Source organism: Atractosteus spatula, chromosome 13, assembly GCF_055471065.1.
Source record: "Atractosteus spatula isolate fAtrSpa1 chromosome 13, fAtrSpa1.hap1, whole genome shotgun sequence".
NCBI lineage: Eukaryota > Metazoa > Chordata > Actinopteri > Semionotiformes > Lepisosteidae > Atractosteus > Atractosteus spatula.
The window spans coordinates 26,119,355-26,135,615 of record NC_142718.1 but is presented as its reverse complement, the minus strand read 5'-3'; the positions used below and the strand labels follow the sequence as shown (position 1 = coordinate 26,135,615).

Genomic DNA, 16,261 nt, shown 5'->3' with positions numbered 1-16,261 from the left:
CATGAAACACGATTAGATTTGTGCTCCATGGAAAAAAAGGTGTATTAAAAATCCACAGCTCATGCTCAAGAGTGCAGCCTATACACAATCAGGATTATTTCCAAGACGCTGATAATGTCTGACAAAAGACAGTTATTGAATTACTGTATAATGTAATTGTGGTGCCATTGTAGGCGTTAAGCTTTTATTGCAACTCTTTTTAAGCGAATGATCTGGTTTATTCTGCTAAATGGGATTCATGAAACGTTGGTGTACTTGGTGTAAAAAACAGCTTCACCCACAACAGTAGGCTACACTACACTGCACTACACTGAACATAAGATGCAGGGCATATAAAAATCAAACATTCACACAGTTGATGACATTGCGACTTCGCTAGTAAACAGTGCTCACATTTGTAACTGATTTCCTCAAACTGTTATTTCAGGTGACACGTGTGATGACAAAAGTCCTCCAGGACCAGCCTCGAAAAGAGTCCGTACTGCTTACACCAGCGCCCAACTTGTAGAACTCGAAAAGGAATTCCATTTCAACCGGTACCTCTGTCGTCCCCGCAGAGTGGAAATGGCCAATTTATTGAATCTCACGGAGCGCCAAATAAAGATCTGGTTTCAAAACAGGAGGATGAAGTACAAAAAGGATCAAAAAGCAAAGGGGATAATGCACTCTCCAGTTGGACATTCCCCAGACAGAAGTCCACCATTAAGTGGCCCGAACCACATTGGATATTCCAGTCAGCTACCTAATGTGAACAGCCTGAGCTACGATGCTCCCTCGCCAACATCATTTGCTAAGCCGCAGCAAAATATGTACGGCTTGGCTGCTTACACAGCACCATTAGGTGGCTGTATACCACAGCAGAAAAGGTACCCGGGATCTGAATATGAACACCACAGCATGCAAGGCAACGGTGGCTTTGCCAATGCTAATTTACAAGGCAGCCCCGTGTATGTTGGAGGGAATTTTGTTGATTCCATGCCAGCCTCGGGTCCCATGTTCAACCTCGGCCATCTTCCTCATCCTTCTTCGGCCAGCGTGGACTACAGCTGCGCGGCTCAGATTCCGGGCAACCACCACCATGGACCTTGTGACCCCCATCCTACATACACAGATCTAACATCTCACCACTCATCTCAGGGAAGGATTCAGGAGGCACCTAAACTGACGCATCTGTAGTGGACTGTCGTTGTGCCGAAGCGAGCTCTTCGCTTTTTTATTACCTCACTAGTCTGAAGTACTTTATATAATTACGCTCCGCGAGAGTTATCTGTATTAGCCTGTATTATTATTATTATTATTATTTTAAAACAGTTGTGTTCCTTTTCCTGGCTGACGGTGATCAGCCAAAGGATATTTTTTGTCAGCTATTTCACTTTTTGAAGTGCAATGCGCAACACGGTTAAGGACTGAAAAAAAAAAAACGTTTTACTTGAAGGTAAGTCCTGTAGAGATTTCAGTTTTAGCAAACCACAACGATAGGGTGGTTTCGTACAAAAGAAGAAAAAAAAATCAGTGATGTTTTTGTCCGCATTTGGTCTCAGTTCAGACAGCTTAATTTATGTATTTTTTCAAGAATGTAAGAGACTTTTAACTCGATTATAGGTATTTATTATTTAAAGAGAAAGAAGTTTGTATCATTTATTATTTATCCTTGTCTTAATGTATTTATGTGGACATTTGTAGAATTTATGCAACATACCTTGGGCAGATTAATTGTTGTCCTTTGCCATTTTATTCCTTCTTTAGTGAATTGGTTCGAAATAGGTGAGAGAATAGTTTTAAGCAGTTGTAAAAGTGGCTGGTGTTTGTAGTTTTTGTAAGGGTTAATTCTGACAGCAAATTGTAAGCATTCAAGTTAATCTAAAATGTTACATTACACTATAGATGATACATATTTCTGAAAAAAAATGTTTTAATTTAAAGCTTCAGATACTATTTGGGAAAATATTTAGAATTAAAATAATTTATTTGAACTTGTCGATCTTTGTTTTATGTGAGCAGCACACCAGCATGTCATTTATTGTTTTCATGTATTTGTTCATATTACCTCAAATTATTTCGTTCTGGGTTATACCGTTAATGCATAAATTGACTAAACACTAATGATAATTTATGAAATGTTATATTTTAGTGTGTTAAGCATTTTTGTAAATAAAGTGTTTAACTTAAAGGATATTGGATAAGAGAATCCTTTATTTAACAGCAGTATGGTTTCAATGAGCTTAAAATATATTCAAGTAGTAAACTACGCTTCTAACAAATTAAAGCCATTCTGTATGTTTTTTTTTTTTTGCCGTACGTTATATGCTTAAAGATTCACAGGAGAACAAAACGTCATATTTCATTCATTATTTTTTATAACCGATAACCCATTTTTAAATGTTAGTTTAAACCATACATATAAAATGCTAGATTTTTCAAATTATCTTGAAATCCCACGAACGTTTTTCCAAGCGGCAGCAGATAATGGATTTGATCGTTATTCACACAACAATGCAGCAACGTCAGCTCTCCCACACGTTTGCAGACAATGACATCCTTTCCACAGCAGAGGGGAGGCTATTGATAACCGTCGACGTGGGAAAATTGGTAGCCTACTCCCTACGTTACGAGTATAGTTTTTACCAAGTGAATGTAAAACGCATTTTTCCAATTTGTTTCAGAGCGACGTCTAAGCTTAACTATCATTCCTTGGTATCCTATTGATACCGGTTGCAAGGACGCGGTTGAGGCTATGGCGAATGGCTCCACCAGCGTTAGCTAAGGCCAGAGCTTGAACCCATCATTCTGCAGGCTGACATTTACTACACGTGTGACAGAGGAGGAAACTATTTTTTCTTTCTCCGCTTATCGGGCAAATATATATGAAATAACCTGTGTAGACACGATCTGTTGTGACGACAATTAAACAAAAACCGAATATTTTTTACCTTTGTGTTTGTTTATACACAAAAAGCAACACAGGGCTCGAAATAAAATTCGATTCAGGGCAATAAGTCAAAATATTTTTAAAAATATTTTATTGTCACCCTTGTCATTGGTCCACTAGATCATGTGACAGTCAATTCCCCCCCCCCCCCCCCCATCTCAACCTTATCCTTGCGAATTGAATTGGCATTCTTTAATAAATGCTAGCTCCCAAAATCGCGTTAATTGTATTTTGTTTAGAAATTGAAATGTGCACTGTGTAAGATTTTGGGACCGAGTTCTTAAAACGCCTGAAAAGCCGAGATGAGCAAAGTGTTTGAGAGAGAGGTTGGATTTATTAACAGTGAGCCGTCCTTAGCGGAGTGCTTCACATCCCTTCCTCCTCTTGGCGAGACATTTCAAAGTTCATCAATCAAAAACTCGTCGCTCTCAGATTCGACACTGATTCCTCCTCCTTGCGAGCAAGGATTTAGCATTCTGAACTCTGGAAACACATTTCAAAATGAGAGAAGCCCAACTTCACAAGATGTTGACAGCGCAGCCTTAGGCATTAAACCTTTGGAATACCCATGGATGCGAGAGAAGAAAACACATAAAGGAAAACAGGCTTCGCTACCAGGGGCATCTTCCTCTGGATCTTCAACTGAAGGTCGGTGCATTTTTGATAGGATCATAATAATTCAATTCGAGGATAATGAAACAGGGGAAAAAAACAAAATCAAAGAATTTTCAATGTGGCGGGTCAACTACATTCAATATATTTTATATATTCGATATATTTCTATTCATCCACTGCTGCTGGTAGTGTTGCTTTTGGCCTATGTAAATGTCTTGAGATGAATGCATAGTCCTTTTATTATTACAAACAATGCCATTTTGTCTGGCGCTCCAAGAAGGGCGGCCATTTTAATCCTTGTCATTATTATATGTGTAATCTGTTACATCTTTTATTTTAGACAACGAAGACTTTCAGGATAACTACGCCGCAAGTCCCTTTGACAACTCGAGACGACTGCGCACAACCTACACGAATACCCAGCTTTTGGAATTAGAGAAGGAATTTCATTATAACAGGTACCTTTGCAGACCAAGGAGAATTGAAATCGCAACTCTTTTAGATTTAACTGAAAGACAAGTTAAAGTCTGGTTCCAAAACAGACGAATGAAGCATAAAAGACAATCTCGCTTCAAGCAAGGGAAAATAAATGAATCCAAAGGCATATTAAGTAACGGTGATAACAACAATGGCTTTCCTAGAGGACTTTCAGAGACAGGACTGAATCCGGATCCTTTGAAACAGCTCAAATTTGAAGATGCATCAAACGACCATACGTTATTGAGAGAATCATCTTCTTTGCCTGGAATCCAAAACGACGACAATTTCTTCATTTCAGACGAAACGGGGTACGAAACGGGAAACTCGTTCGAATGTTTAAATACCCTTTCGTTGGAGGATTTAGATACCATTTCAATTGACTCATTTACAGCAGAGCTCCCTAAACTTGGAGTAACTGACAATGACACAACGATCAGTGTTGCGGACACATTTAATTTCTTGATTGAAAATATCTGTACAACAGATTTTCAGCAGCTGCAGTTTTGAACTATATTGTATGTACAAAACGAATGCCAAAATAAATTTGAATGAACACCCCTACGCGCCTCCTCTATCATTCTTTATCATTTTATTTATTGTTTTAATTAATGTATTCAACACAAATAAATATATATTTATACTACAACACTCGTCTGACCACTTTTTAAGATAGTTTAACCTAAAATAATTAGTTGTTTAAACTATTTTATTACATCCTCGTTTAGAAGAACAAAAAACTTCAACCTAAAATGAGCTCTTCAATTAGTAGATTTACTGAAGTACTGTAGATATTAGCATGCCCAAAGTAAAGGAAAATTAATGTTCTGCACCCATTATTTTTTAATATAAAGATGCATTTGTAGGTTTATAATCTAGCTGTAATAAAATACGAAGAAAATACTCTTGAAACCAATCATTGCACGTAGTTCTGTTGCAAGTAATGGGAATTATACTTTTGTTTTATTTCCTCATCCTCTGTGAAACATTAATAACTACATTTTGCTTTCGGAGAACATTTTATGTTTAATGTGTAAACGAAGATTCAAGTTTCAAAGGCAGAGGATGGAAATTATACGTTTGCCTTAGGCCTACATCATAATATTTGTTATTGGGTAATGAAAATTAGTACTATTCAAATATTGTTAATTACTTTGAATCTGTTTATCTTACTGATATGCAATAGATCACTGTACATATATAATGCGTTAACTTTCTAAAATCGTATGAATTACATTAGTCTTTTTATATACATTATGATAAAATAATATAATGACATTAGCAAATCGAAAATTGAAACGAAATGATCACGTATACAGTAAAATACCACAAACTTGTATCTAGTATCTGTCTTTAGTTGTGAGCTACTTCCACAGTGCCTATTTGAAAATGTGAAGAGCTAATACGTACATATAAATTTAGGTAGAGTAAGGGAGTAAATATTTGAAACACACGAATTTCATTTTATGGAAAGAAAGGTCATCAGTATTTACCATCTTTCTTAGCAAATTGATTATTTCAAGACAAACGTTGGTGTGTTTGCACTTCTGTCGGTGTAGGGCAATATATTTTAATAATTGGTCGTGTATGTATTTTGTGCTGACAACGTATTAATGCTACACTTCACTAAATAAATATTTTAATGCATTAAACAAGGACAATGTGACGTTTTCTGGGCTAATTTCTCTGACTTGAGAAGCCCCCTATTTCAAAGGCTTCATTTTAAGATAAAGAACAAGTGAAGTATGTATACATGCATTTAGAAAAATCAGCTATGGCACTTGTTTGTCTTAGTGTTAACTGTTGTAAAAAGCACCTCAGTTGCCTTTTTTTCATTAAATGATTTAATGGAGCAGGCTAGTTTTTTTTTCAACAGACATTTCACTTGCCTCCCAAGTAGCCTAAAGCTATAGATCATTTTTGCGCTATAGTACAAGACACACAAAAGGCCAGCCTACACAATTCTTTGTTTTGAGGTGTTCAACCACAGCAGTTCACTGAATCACGTGACGTATATCCCACGAATAGTGAACTTAATAGTTCGTACTCATAAAATTTGTCTACAAGGGTGAATGTTCAGTTTTCTTACCGCAAGAAAATACAGATAATATTCCTTACACATAGAGTGATCTGTATAAGGGAACGGCTCCAACAAACATGCTTTGGGAATGAACTAGTATGCAAGTGGCCTTCCAGAGAGCTCTCTTGTCAGTGGGGTGTTATTAAGAGTTCATCAATCACCGAGTGTGCACTTTCTGCTCGACAGCAGTCCCACCTCTTCCGAGCAGGACGGGGCAGATGGGATGCGTCCAGACTTCACCGCCAAAGACAGTATTTCTGAAACGTACAAATCACGCATTTAATAGTCATGTAATGGTGTTCAAAATGTCCGGTGATGATGACGATGACGACGATGATAATATCAACAGTTATACAAACGATTCCCTCCGTTTTTCACAACCGACTACGGAAGAAACACTTCTTTAAACCAACACTCGGTGTAGGAGTTAAATGTTTGAGCTATAAAAGACTAATTGGGCTTACTTTAAAATTCTGTCATTAATTTGTCCAAGCAATATAGCAGAAACTTATTCTACATTTTATTACTTGTATGAACTGAATCAGGGATAAGAACGTGGATTATACAGGCATACAGTCCACCAACACGACTAAATTGTACAACGAGTTTTGTTTAAGTTAAACTAACAAACACACCTCCAGCGAAACTAACCAACTTGGATCTGCAACACACCAGCCTCCGTGTAAGAACATGTTGTCAGGTGAGTAAACCAACTCCTTCAAAATGATACGAATAAGAAATACAAGCGCCAAAGATGAACACGGTGGATGAGAGCTGGAAATTGGGAAGTATAAAGCAATGTTTGTAAAAAAAAAAACTTTAGAATTCCTTGGTTTGTTTAAAGTGACCACAGATGTATTCTATGTGTAATATGAGGTTAATAAAAATACCTTAATACAAAAGAAACAATATCCACACACAAAGTCGTTTGTGAGATGCCCTTTTGAAATTACATTTTAACACATTGCACATACAATTAGATATCTTTTGCTCCATGCCTTACAGCATATGTATGGATCTACCATCCTAATCACCCCAGTCGAACTCCTGGTCGAAATAGCTTGGGATCGCTGCATGCACTCAAAATTATTTAAATGACATGTCCGTTTTCAATTTCCAAGCTTGACATCCAGCTACTCAAAAGGGACTCGTGTGGCACATTTCAGGGATAAGAATTGTTAAGAGACAACAACAGTGATGGACAACATTGTTTTTCATAATCACGTTTTTTTCAGGAGTCAGGGGCTTGGCGTCGGAAGCAGGCAGGGGAAGGGAGAAGAAAAATGTATTCTTATTTATTCTTATCGAGTCAGTCGTTGGTAGGACCTAAGAATGAAATGTTAGAGGAGAAGTAAGTGTTGTTTATATGAAGACTGCTGTGGAGAATACCTTTGAGAGCCGTGTTGACGTGTTCTGTTTAGACAAAATGTTTAAAGGTAAATGTCGGCATTTACTTCAAAGAAAAGGGGAAATGTTTTTTAAGTGTCCTAAAGTGTCCCAATTAAAACGATGTAATTTATATATAAGGCAGTTTGAATGTTTGAGCACTATGGTTTTTGAGTGTGTTTGACAACAAATGATGAGAGGAGAGGGAGGAAGTGATTAAGGATGTAGTGATGGGGTGTTAGATGATTTGAGAGGGTAGGATTTTCACCGCTTTTATGCTAGTCGTTTTACACTTCCCTGAGAACATTTCACATTACGTTGAACATTTTATGAAGAGAAAACTAAATACATCGCAAGCTTAAAGCAACTGTAGTAAAAACAGCAATGTGGAATACAATACCCCACAGATACTCTTTAAAAAACAATGAAAAGCATGTTTTGCTTTATCTAGCATTTTGTATTGATAACCTACTCAGAGTATAAATTGTTATCTTATGTAGGCATGCCTTGTAAATATATGAAGGTTAAAAAAACTTGTTTTTCTTTAAATGAAAACGGAAACATAACATTGACTCTAGAAATGACGTTATTATACAATTCTATTTAATGTTTCTTGAGATCATTTTCTCTGTATTTTTCAGGTGCGTTCTATTGCGAACCGAACCCTTAGGGGTTAATAATGCACGTGTTCTTTTGCACCGACTTCGTCACTGGAACTGAGAACTAGTTACATGAATGAACACATGTAACTTTATCAGTGATTGAGAAGATAGTTGAGCTTCTTTGCGCCAGGTGAGCAATTCTGGCTCTTCAGATGTTTTTTTTATTTAAGCGTTAAAAGGCATTAATCTTTAACTGATTAAAATTACAGAAGTGAAACGCACGAGGTAATTACGACGTATTACAGAATAAATACGACATGCAATATGTTCATTTCTAATTACCACATCACGCAGTGTGTTTCATGAAAATAAGTCTTACCTGAACCTTCCGTTTACATATAAAACTGCCCTGGGAATAGCAATGTATTCAGTGCTTATCTGTCTCCTGCTGATAAAGTTTCACCAACTACTGTTGGGAAATCCTGAAAGCTTGAACGCGAACGACTCCAATCGTGCTCTGTGATTGGATCATGAAAGCACATGACCACGCCCGCTCCATAGCGGGCAATATTTACATCTTGAGCTTGGAAAGTACAGTAAGTAATCAGGAATAGCACGCAATCATTCACCTTTGTGGAGGATCATTGAGGGGGGAAATAATGAATACGTACTTTGACTACTTTTCCAGTGGAGACGTGTTAGCTTTGTCTGCAAAATGTTGTCACGGTGAGCACAGGTCTGTCCCGCTACAGAATTCATTAACTGGGGAGACTGTGGGGAGATTGCCAATAAGTATAAATTCCTTGGATCATCCTTCGGTGTCATCGGGAATGCTGCCTCCAAGCAGATTTGAAATCCCTTATGAAAATACTGCAAGTGGCGCCGAGATCAACTATTTTGGTCAGGGAATAGGCTACGATTTAACCTATGGATGTAACAACGAACTCGAGGACAGCGGGGCACATGTCCAGTACCTGAATTCTGTATACTCAGGAAATGGATCATTCCCACTAAATCACGGAGAGGCCTCGTACAGCGGTATTGTCGAGCAAGACCAATACAAGCACCATTCTAAAACATTACAGGGCTTTTGCTCGGGGAGCTATCAGAGCCTTTCGTCTCCTCAAGTTAGTTACTCAAAACCCGAAGAGACACAAGTTGCTGCAAACACCTTCGAGTGGATGAAAATCAAGAGAAATAACCCTAAAACCAGTAAGTATTTAAAATGAGTAAAAACCTAATTACGTAGCTAAGGCAATACGCCGACGTTTTCAAACCAGGCTTCTGATTGCATGACCACCTGTGCGCGATGTCCGGAGACAGCAATTGATCTTCCTCCCTTGTCTGCCTTTAAACATACGAGAATATTAATACTTATCTTTTCCTTTCTCATTCTTGTTTTCAGGTAAAACGGTCGATTATGGGTTACCGAGTGCCGCCGCGACAGCTCGAACAAATTTCACTACTAAACAGCTCACTGAACTCGAAAAGGAATTTCATTTTAATAAATATCTAACCCGGTCTCGGAGGGTCGAGATAGCCACCACCCTGCATCTTAATGAGACCCAGGTGAAAATCTGGTTTCAGAACAGAAGAATGAAGCAGAAAAAGAGAGAGAGAGAAGGCCTGGCGACTGTCCTTCCGCCTCACGTTTCGAAGAACTCGGACACTTCTTCCTCCGAAAACAATTCTCCATCTTCTTCCCCATCGTGTTCTCCCCAAACATCTGTGTGTTAACTGTGCATTTCCCAGGAGGGGCACAAGCCGCTCTCTGATTTATCGGGGTCCCAACATTGCCGTCCACGCTGGTAACATCCAAGGTTTTCAGTGACAGCATACTCCATTATGATTGCTCGTTTTTTTATTAACAGAATAGCTCACCTTATGGTTATGGCTTTGACTTATTTCTAGAAATAAAGATTTCGCAACGTCCTGCCAAACTTGGCCCGCTCCTCATTCTAATGTAATTGTAATCGTTTACAACTTTTCTTTCAGGTCATTGGTTTCCTTTATTTGTCGCTTCATCGTATTAAAAGCACAAATGATGTAATGTACACAGTAAATACAGTAATTTTCCCTTGCACTGATTTTTTTAAATGTTAATTTATATCTGTGTTTGTAAATATGGTCTGTTTTGTATTTTAAATTTTAAGTTGTCAAAGACAACGTGTTGACTGTGTTGGGTTTAAGAATGTATTATGCCTAAACCAGATATTGCCTTACCAGATTCTACTACGTGGCTTTAATAAGTGTGCATCATTCCTGGTATTTAAGAGTGGGAGGTGTTGCAATTTACAGCAACTTAATTTCACATATTAAAACGACTTCCATTTTCACGGTGAGAAGTGTTTAACACTCTATAACGAACCAAAGATTTAGAATTCTGTTTTAAAAATGATTACATTTGTTGGACCAAATCAGGTTATCCTCAGGAACACCTTCATATGATATGAAGTTTGCACTATAGAAGCCTCAGGTTCAAAGGTTAACTTGCTGCTACAAGTGGTCTATTGTTATAGGTTCAATGTCGATTCTTTTTTTAATACTTGGGACACTGGCTTAAAAAACAAACAAAAATGTGTATTCCGTTGTGATACACGACTAGTTCAAAGAGTTTAACATCAGCTTTAAAACCAAAAGTTTTATTTAATAGGTAATTACATGTAATTTTACTTGAATATGTAAACCACGCTTTTTAAAATAAACGGGTGTTTAACAGAACGCTTCACTTTGTTGTTGTTTTAATCAGTGGTGATAAGTACCTTGCGTGAATCCTGATGGAAAAGGAAGAAGAAAATTTGTTTTAATGCAGGTTGTACTTAAGTGTTGAACATATGATGAAAATTCTATTTAAATTTCTGTTCTATTTTAAAGAGATACGGGAATAATATAAGAATAACGACACCACATATCCACAGTTGTTGCTTTGCAAACTGGTATTAAATACTAGTACAAAATGTTGATTGTGATTTGATTCTTCTGTCGCAAATTACAGAGAGGGATTTCGGCAGAGGTGACGCTACCTTTATTTATCTAGAAATGTAGCGCTAGACTCACATATTTCGAGCTCCTTTGGCCATGAGCTATTAAAATGTTATTTGTTGTTTTGGATCTTTCAAGTCATTTTGTACAGGTCGTATAAAAGTATGGTAGCTGGTCTGTGTTTACAGTCGGTTCTCAACGATGATGTTGTAGGTGACTCGATTAAAAATCATTCAACATAGTTTGGGATTTTTTTTTCCTCTTACTGAAGTTAATTGATCTTTATTATTGCTAAATATGTAGTTGTTATTAATGAGACATTTAAATTTAGGGACTGTGACTTTTGTATGATAAAGTGTGTAGACCGGCTCCTATGGCATTGTGTCAAACAGGACATTTCACTGCGTCCCTCTGAAAAGCTCACTGGTCAGCATTCTTCGGCACTTTTTGTGTTAATGAATTGTACTAAAACAAAACAGAAACTCCATGCTGAGGGCGGTATTTCAAAGGCCCAGTGGTCTCAAAGGCTCTCTTCGGGTTTCTCCCCATGGTTCTCTGATACCAGAATTATTAGCAAACATTATTACAAGGGTGTAACGTTTAATATGTATTACTTATGGGTTTCTATCTGCAGATAATGGATCTTAGTTCCTGTTGAAATATTATATATGGCGCGCATTCACCTACACAGCCTAATCCATATGGTTGTAAAGGTAAAGGTATTTCTCCTTAGAAAAGCCTATTGTGTGGGCCCTTGATGTCACCCCCACTGTTTTCCTCCTTTTACATTGTCAGTCTCTGATCCTTGTCTGTAGTACGTCTTTAAGCCTTTGATGATCAGAGATATGTTTAAGATTACCATACAAACAATAGGTAAAACTGTTCGGAGATCTGAAGGCATTGTGAAACCCACAGTTGCGTTGTTGCACTTGTTTGATATCCAGGTTTTACTTCAGAGGAGCGGAAGAACCACGGGCATCTTGTAAATGTTTGAGATACAGTGCCCTTCTTTTCTCCGGGGGGTACCGGGTCATCAAAAGTTCACAGCCTAACTAACCAAAAGGTTAGTAGACGTGCAAGTTTACACACCGATTACTAATTAAGGCAGTTTGAAGATCTTTACTTATGAATCAAATTTTCTTTCCTAAAAGTGACTAAAGACCGAAAACAGAATACTAACTTAATTGATCTGAAAAGATATAGTGTGCTCAGCTATCGACTTTCTTTTGCTGTTCTAGAACGACGTGAAGTTCTTTTCAAAGATTTACGTCTTGTAGGAGTATAACGATCCTTTGAATGCTTTGTGAAAGAAATACGACTTGCAAATCTTGGGATGGATCAGATATATGAATGAAGAGAATAAAAATTATAATTACCAGATTTGTTTATTATTGTAATGTATACAAACTATTAAATTAAGTAGGCTTAAGTACATGTACGACAGAAGCAAAATGTTGTTCCTATAGGCATACTGGTAGAAAAGTAGGCTAGACCTACATGTACAGCCTTTTAAAAGTACTAAATTTATTTTCTTCAGTTAGGCTATATCATTTCCCCTGCCGCAGAAGCCATTTTTATTTTTACAGGTTATACATTTTAAGTGAGAAATGGAAATATATAGATTATTGTCTAATTTAATTTTTGTTTTAAACGGCAATATTCTCGAAAAAGAAAAGACAAATAGGTATAAGGATTTTAAAATTTAATGTTAATTATCATTGCAAAACGCTTCCATACGCTATTCTTTTTGATGAATTGGGACTTAGGTAAAACGATTTAAAGAGATACATCTTTTTGCTTTTTTAAGTCAAGTTAAAGCGAGTTTGATTTCCTTCGTTCTTTTACAATAAAAATATCTATGTGTCGGAGAAGCATTTCTACATTATTTTATTAAAGAACACTCGACAAATTTAGATTTATTTTTGTAAAATCATTTTTAAAGAAATTATATAAATCTTTAAGAGGAAAACGAAGAACACGTCAATCAATAATTAAGAGTGTAATAGCACTTCAATATGATAATTATCCTAATTATCATTACTGATTACACAATTGAAAGAACGAAAGGTCGTATTAGAAAACTTTAAGCATGTAGAAACAGAATTTCATGTGCTATACAGCAGAGACTATATACGCTTTTTAATCATTGAAAATGCCATTGAATTTAAGTAGAGCGTCCAAACTTACAGGAGTGCAAACCTCCTTTTCCAAAATGTCCTTTCAAGCTAATATACACTTACATTACTATTATACTTAAAATGTAATATATAATTGAGCTTCAGCTTCTTAATGTCACTATAGTGGGTTAGAATCATTCGCACAAATTTTTAAAGGAATTCTATTGTTTGAACTGAAGAAGTATTAAATACTTCTTAAAATATTTTATAATATATTAGCAGAATTGTAATCTATTTCCATCAAAAAGTTACATCAGTTTTTAACCTCATATCAAGTTCATTGTCTGCTTGGTTACAGTTAAAAGGCTTGCCTAAATACGATTCTTTTTAACAATACTTCTGTAATTAAAAAAATTACATTCGGGTGCTGTGCCTTTAAACACAGCTTCATGCAGAAAACGTCTTCACAAGCCTACTATTGTTTTTTCCTTCTGTGTTCATAGTGGACATAGCCTCAGAAAAGTCAGGAAACCTGATGTAGCCCGACCACTTTAAGTAAATGAGCACAATCGTCCACAGAGTAAGGTGGACCAAAAGAATACATTGACCTACAAGTTTCAGTGGTTCTTATTCATTGCCTCGTATTAAAAATAGAGGAAACATGTACACGTGGAGGAAAAAGAACGAAGCTGGATGAGTAAAGGAGGTCAGGGAATGAAGGCTATGGACAACCTGCCTAAATTCCTGTAAATCTCACGGATGAGGGAATTATTTCTGCCAGAGCATACTGAGATTTTCATGAGGACCAAGTGTTGGTACTGGGATCTACCTGGTGTTTGCAGTTACACAATGTAAATGATTAAAAAGGGATTTGTAATGTAATAACATATAGCACTGAGACGAGTCATTTGGCCCACGAAGTCTGTTTAGTTTTCATTAGCTGATTAATTCATGGATCTCATCCAACCATTTCTCGAAAGAAGCCAGAGCTTCAACAACATGGCTGGGTAGCTTGTTCCATTTCCCTACGACTCTTGAGGCAAAGCACAGCTTCAAAATTACCAACTGTTTTTCATTAAATCATTTTAAAATACAAATTGCAGTAGCAACCACACCTCTCTTTAAGCATCCATTAACTGCTTTACAATAAAATTCTGGCTTAAAATCTAATACATTAAGGCTATGAAGACCACAAAACACACTCTACCACAACAGTTTTCTTGCTATTCCAATGTAAGGATTACATCAAATCCAAGCTGAATTGCTTTAACTGTTTTAAGTAATCAAATTGACTACAAAAGCAGTAATAGTGTATTAAATACTGAAGAAAACTCTGGATTGCTAATATTTTAAATGTTACACTGAAGTATTCTTGTATTAGTATTGTAACCACCAGTAGAGAACCTCCTTAGTGAACTTGCATTCATTACTGTTGCTAACTTTTACTAGAATACATTAAAACCATAAATTAGTATGGGAAACAACTTCACTTGTTTCATTTTAATGCCTGTCAGTATATAAATGTTCTGAATCACCACTGAATGTCACATACTTTGAGACTGTTAAGTTTAAATGGAATCAGTGTCTTGTCAGATATATGTACCCTTCAGATCCTCTGCTCCTGAAAATGATATTGAAGATTGTAGGCCTGTTTTAGAATTAGAGAAATGTTTTAATGGAGGGAAAACACATTTTAAAATAAATCCCAGTACTGGGGACAGCACATTTGTGCATCAAAGTGTAGTATTTTCCAACTATATATAAATTTAATGACATACATTATTACTCATATTGCTTTAAATGTGCTCTTGAACATAGTGAAATAAAGAAAAACAAAACAAGTAAAATAAATAAAGTGCAATATAATATGCAATGTTAAATATATGTCTCATACAACTACACAGTGTACACATTTAGTCACATGCAATAAATCTTTACAAAATTGCCAGCATGAATTATTGTTATAACTACACACAATTCTTTTTAGAATTTGGCTCAGACTGATATATTTCTTTGTTGAGGTGGCAAAAAATTGATGCTGCACCAAACTTCAGCACTAGCCTTATAGAAGGTGGCCAGAAATTGGATACCTTGCAGAAACAGCAGGTGATAAAGACTGTGATCTAAAATCAAGAGCTATTTAACTGGACACATAATACGCAGATTTCCATGCTTACAACAAATTTACTATTTACTATCAACAATGGTAAGAAGCAGTATCAAAAGCAGTCCTGTTACACACAGGGAAACAAACGATTCCTTTGCATATTATTTTGGTCCACTACAGATTATACCAGTTACTGGTCCTTCAAAAGGCCAAGAACAAGTAGATACAGCATCAAACTGTAAAGTATGCACAGACTGCTAAATTCAATTAAAATTACACAGAAGCCTAAACATTTTCTGTTTCATCAGCAATTTTCTGAAAAAAGGACATCTGAAATGAAAAAGATTGCTATACAATATGAATCTCATTATAAAATACAGATTCACAAATTGTGTAAGAGAATGTGTTCTGGGTCAGGCTTTGTGTGCGCTCAGCAAATGAAGGCTTTATGCTCAAAACATGGAAACATTACTGAAAATGGGATTTCCTTAAATGGGGTTGACAATAAAAGTGTGCATTCAACCACCCAATCTCAGTTTTAGGTATATTTTATGTTATCTGTTCAAGGAAACAAATTTAATCTGGAAGTAGGGTAGTTGAATAAATAAATCAGATGAAAGAAATATGCATGCTTTCAAGTCAGAGCTATCCTTGAAAATTTTAAAGGGGCTGGGCTAACTATCGTCATCATAAGGCTAAATCATTATCCACACATTTACAAATAATCTAATTTAAATACAGCAATACTAGATTATCTGTTCAGGGACGCCAGGAAACTGACTGAAGAATGAGAAATCTCTTCCTGGACCTCTCTCCGTGATACAGTTACCCAGATAATTTATGCTGAGGGAAAAATACTTGCAGTTACAATTAAATTCAGAAAAGAAAACTAGATATCACTCACGTTTATCGTGTTGATTGACGCGTTACTGGTATTGAGAAAAATGCTAATATTATATAAAACAA

General features: G+C 36.3%; 3 protein-coding genes across 5 annotated transcripts in view; all 3 read left to right on the top strand.

Moving 5' to 3' along the window:
- Positions 1-2,165, top strand: part of hoxd3a (homeobox D3a) — a 28,316-nt gene extending 26,151 nt beyond the window's left edge. For all 3 annotated transcript variants that reach the window (XM_088930693.1, XM_088930694.1, XM_088930692.1), the window contains exon 4: positions 428-2,165. In XM_088930693.1, the coding sequence (XP_088786819.1) occupies positions 428-1,176 (749 nt within the window). In that variant the 3' untranslated portion in view covers positions 1,177-2,165. The remainder of the gene's footprint in view (positions 1-427) is intronic.
- Positions 2,166-3,231: 1,066 nt separating this feature from the next.
- On the top strand, positions 3,232-4,582 carry LOC148821956 (homeobox protein Hox-A2-like). Its single transcript, XM_088930695.1, has 2 exons — positions 3,232-3,577; positions 3,885-4,582. Exons 1-2 carry the CDS (start codon positions 3,232-3,234, stop codon positions 4,529-4,531), a joined length of 993 nt encoding a protein of 330 aa, XP_088786821.1. The 3' UTR covers positions 4,532-4,582.
- A 4,077-nt stretch (positions 4,583-8,659) lies between these two features.
- Positions 8,660-10,773, top strand: LOC148821955 (homeobox protein Hox-D1-like). The gene is made up of 2 exons (XM_088930688.1): positions 8,660-9,301; positions 9,495-10,773. The coding sequence occupies exons 1-2, from the start codon at positions 8,749-8,751 to the stop codon at positions 9,824-9,826; spliced, it is 885 nt and encodes a 294-aa protein (XP_088786814.1). The 5' UTR covers positions 8,660-8,748; the 3' UTR covers positions 9,827-10,773.
- Positions 10,774-16,261: the final 5,488 nt, after the last annotated feature.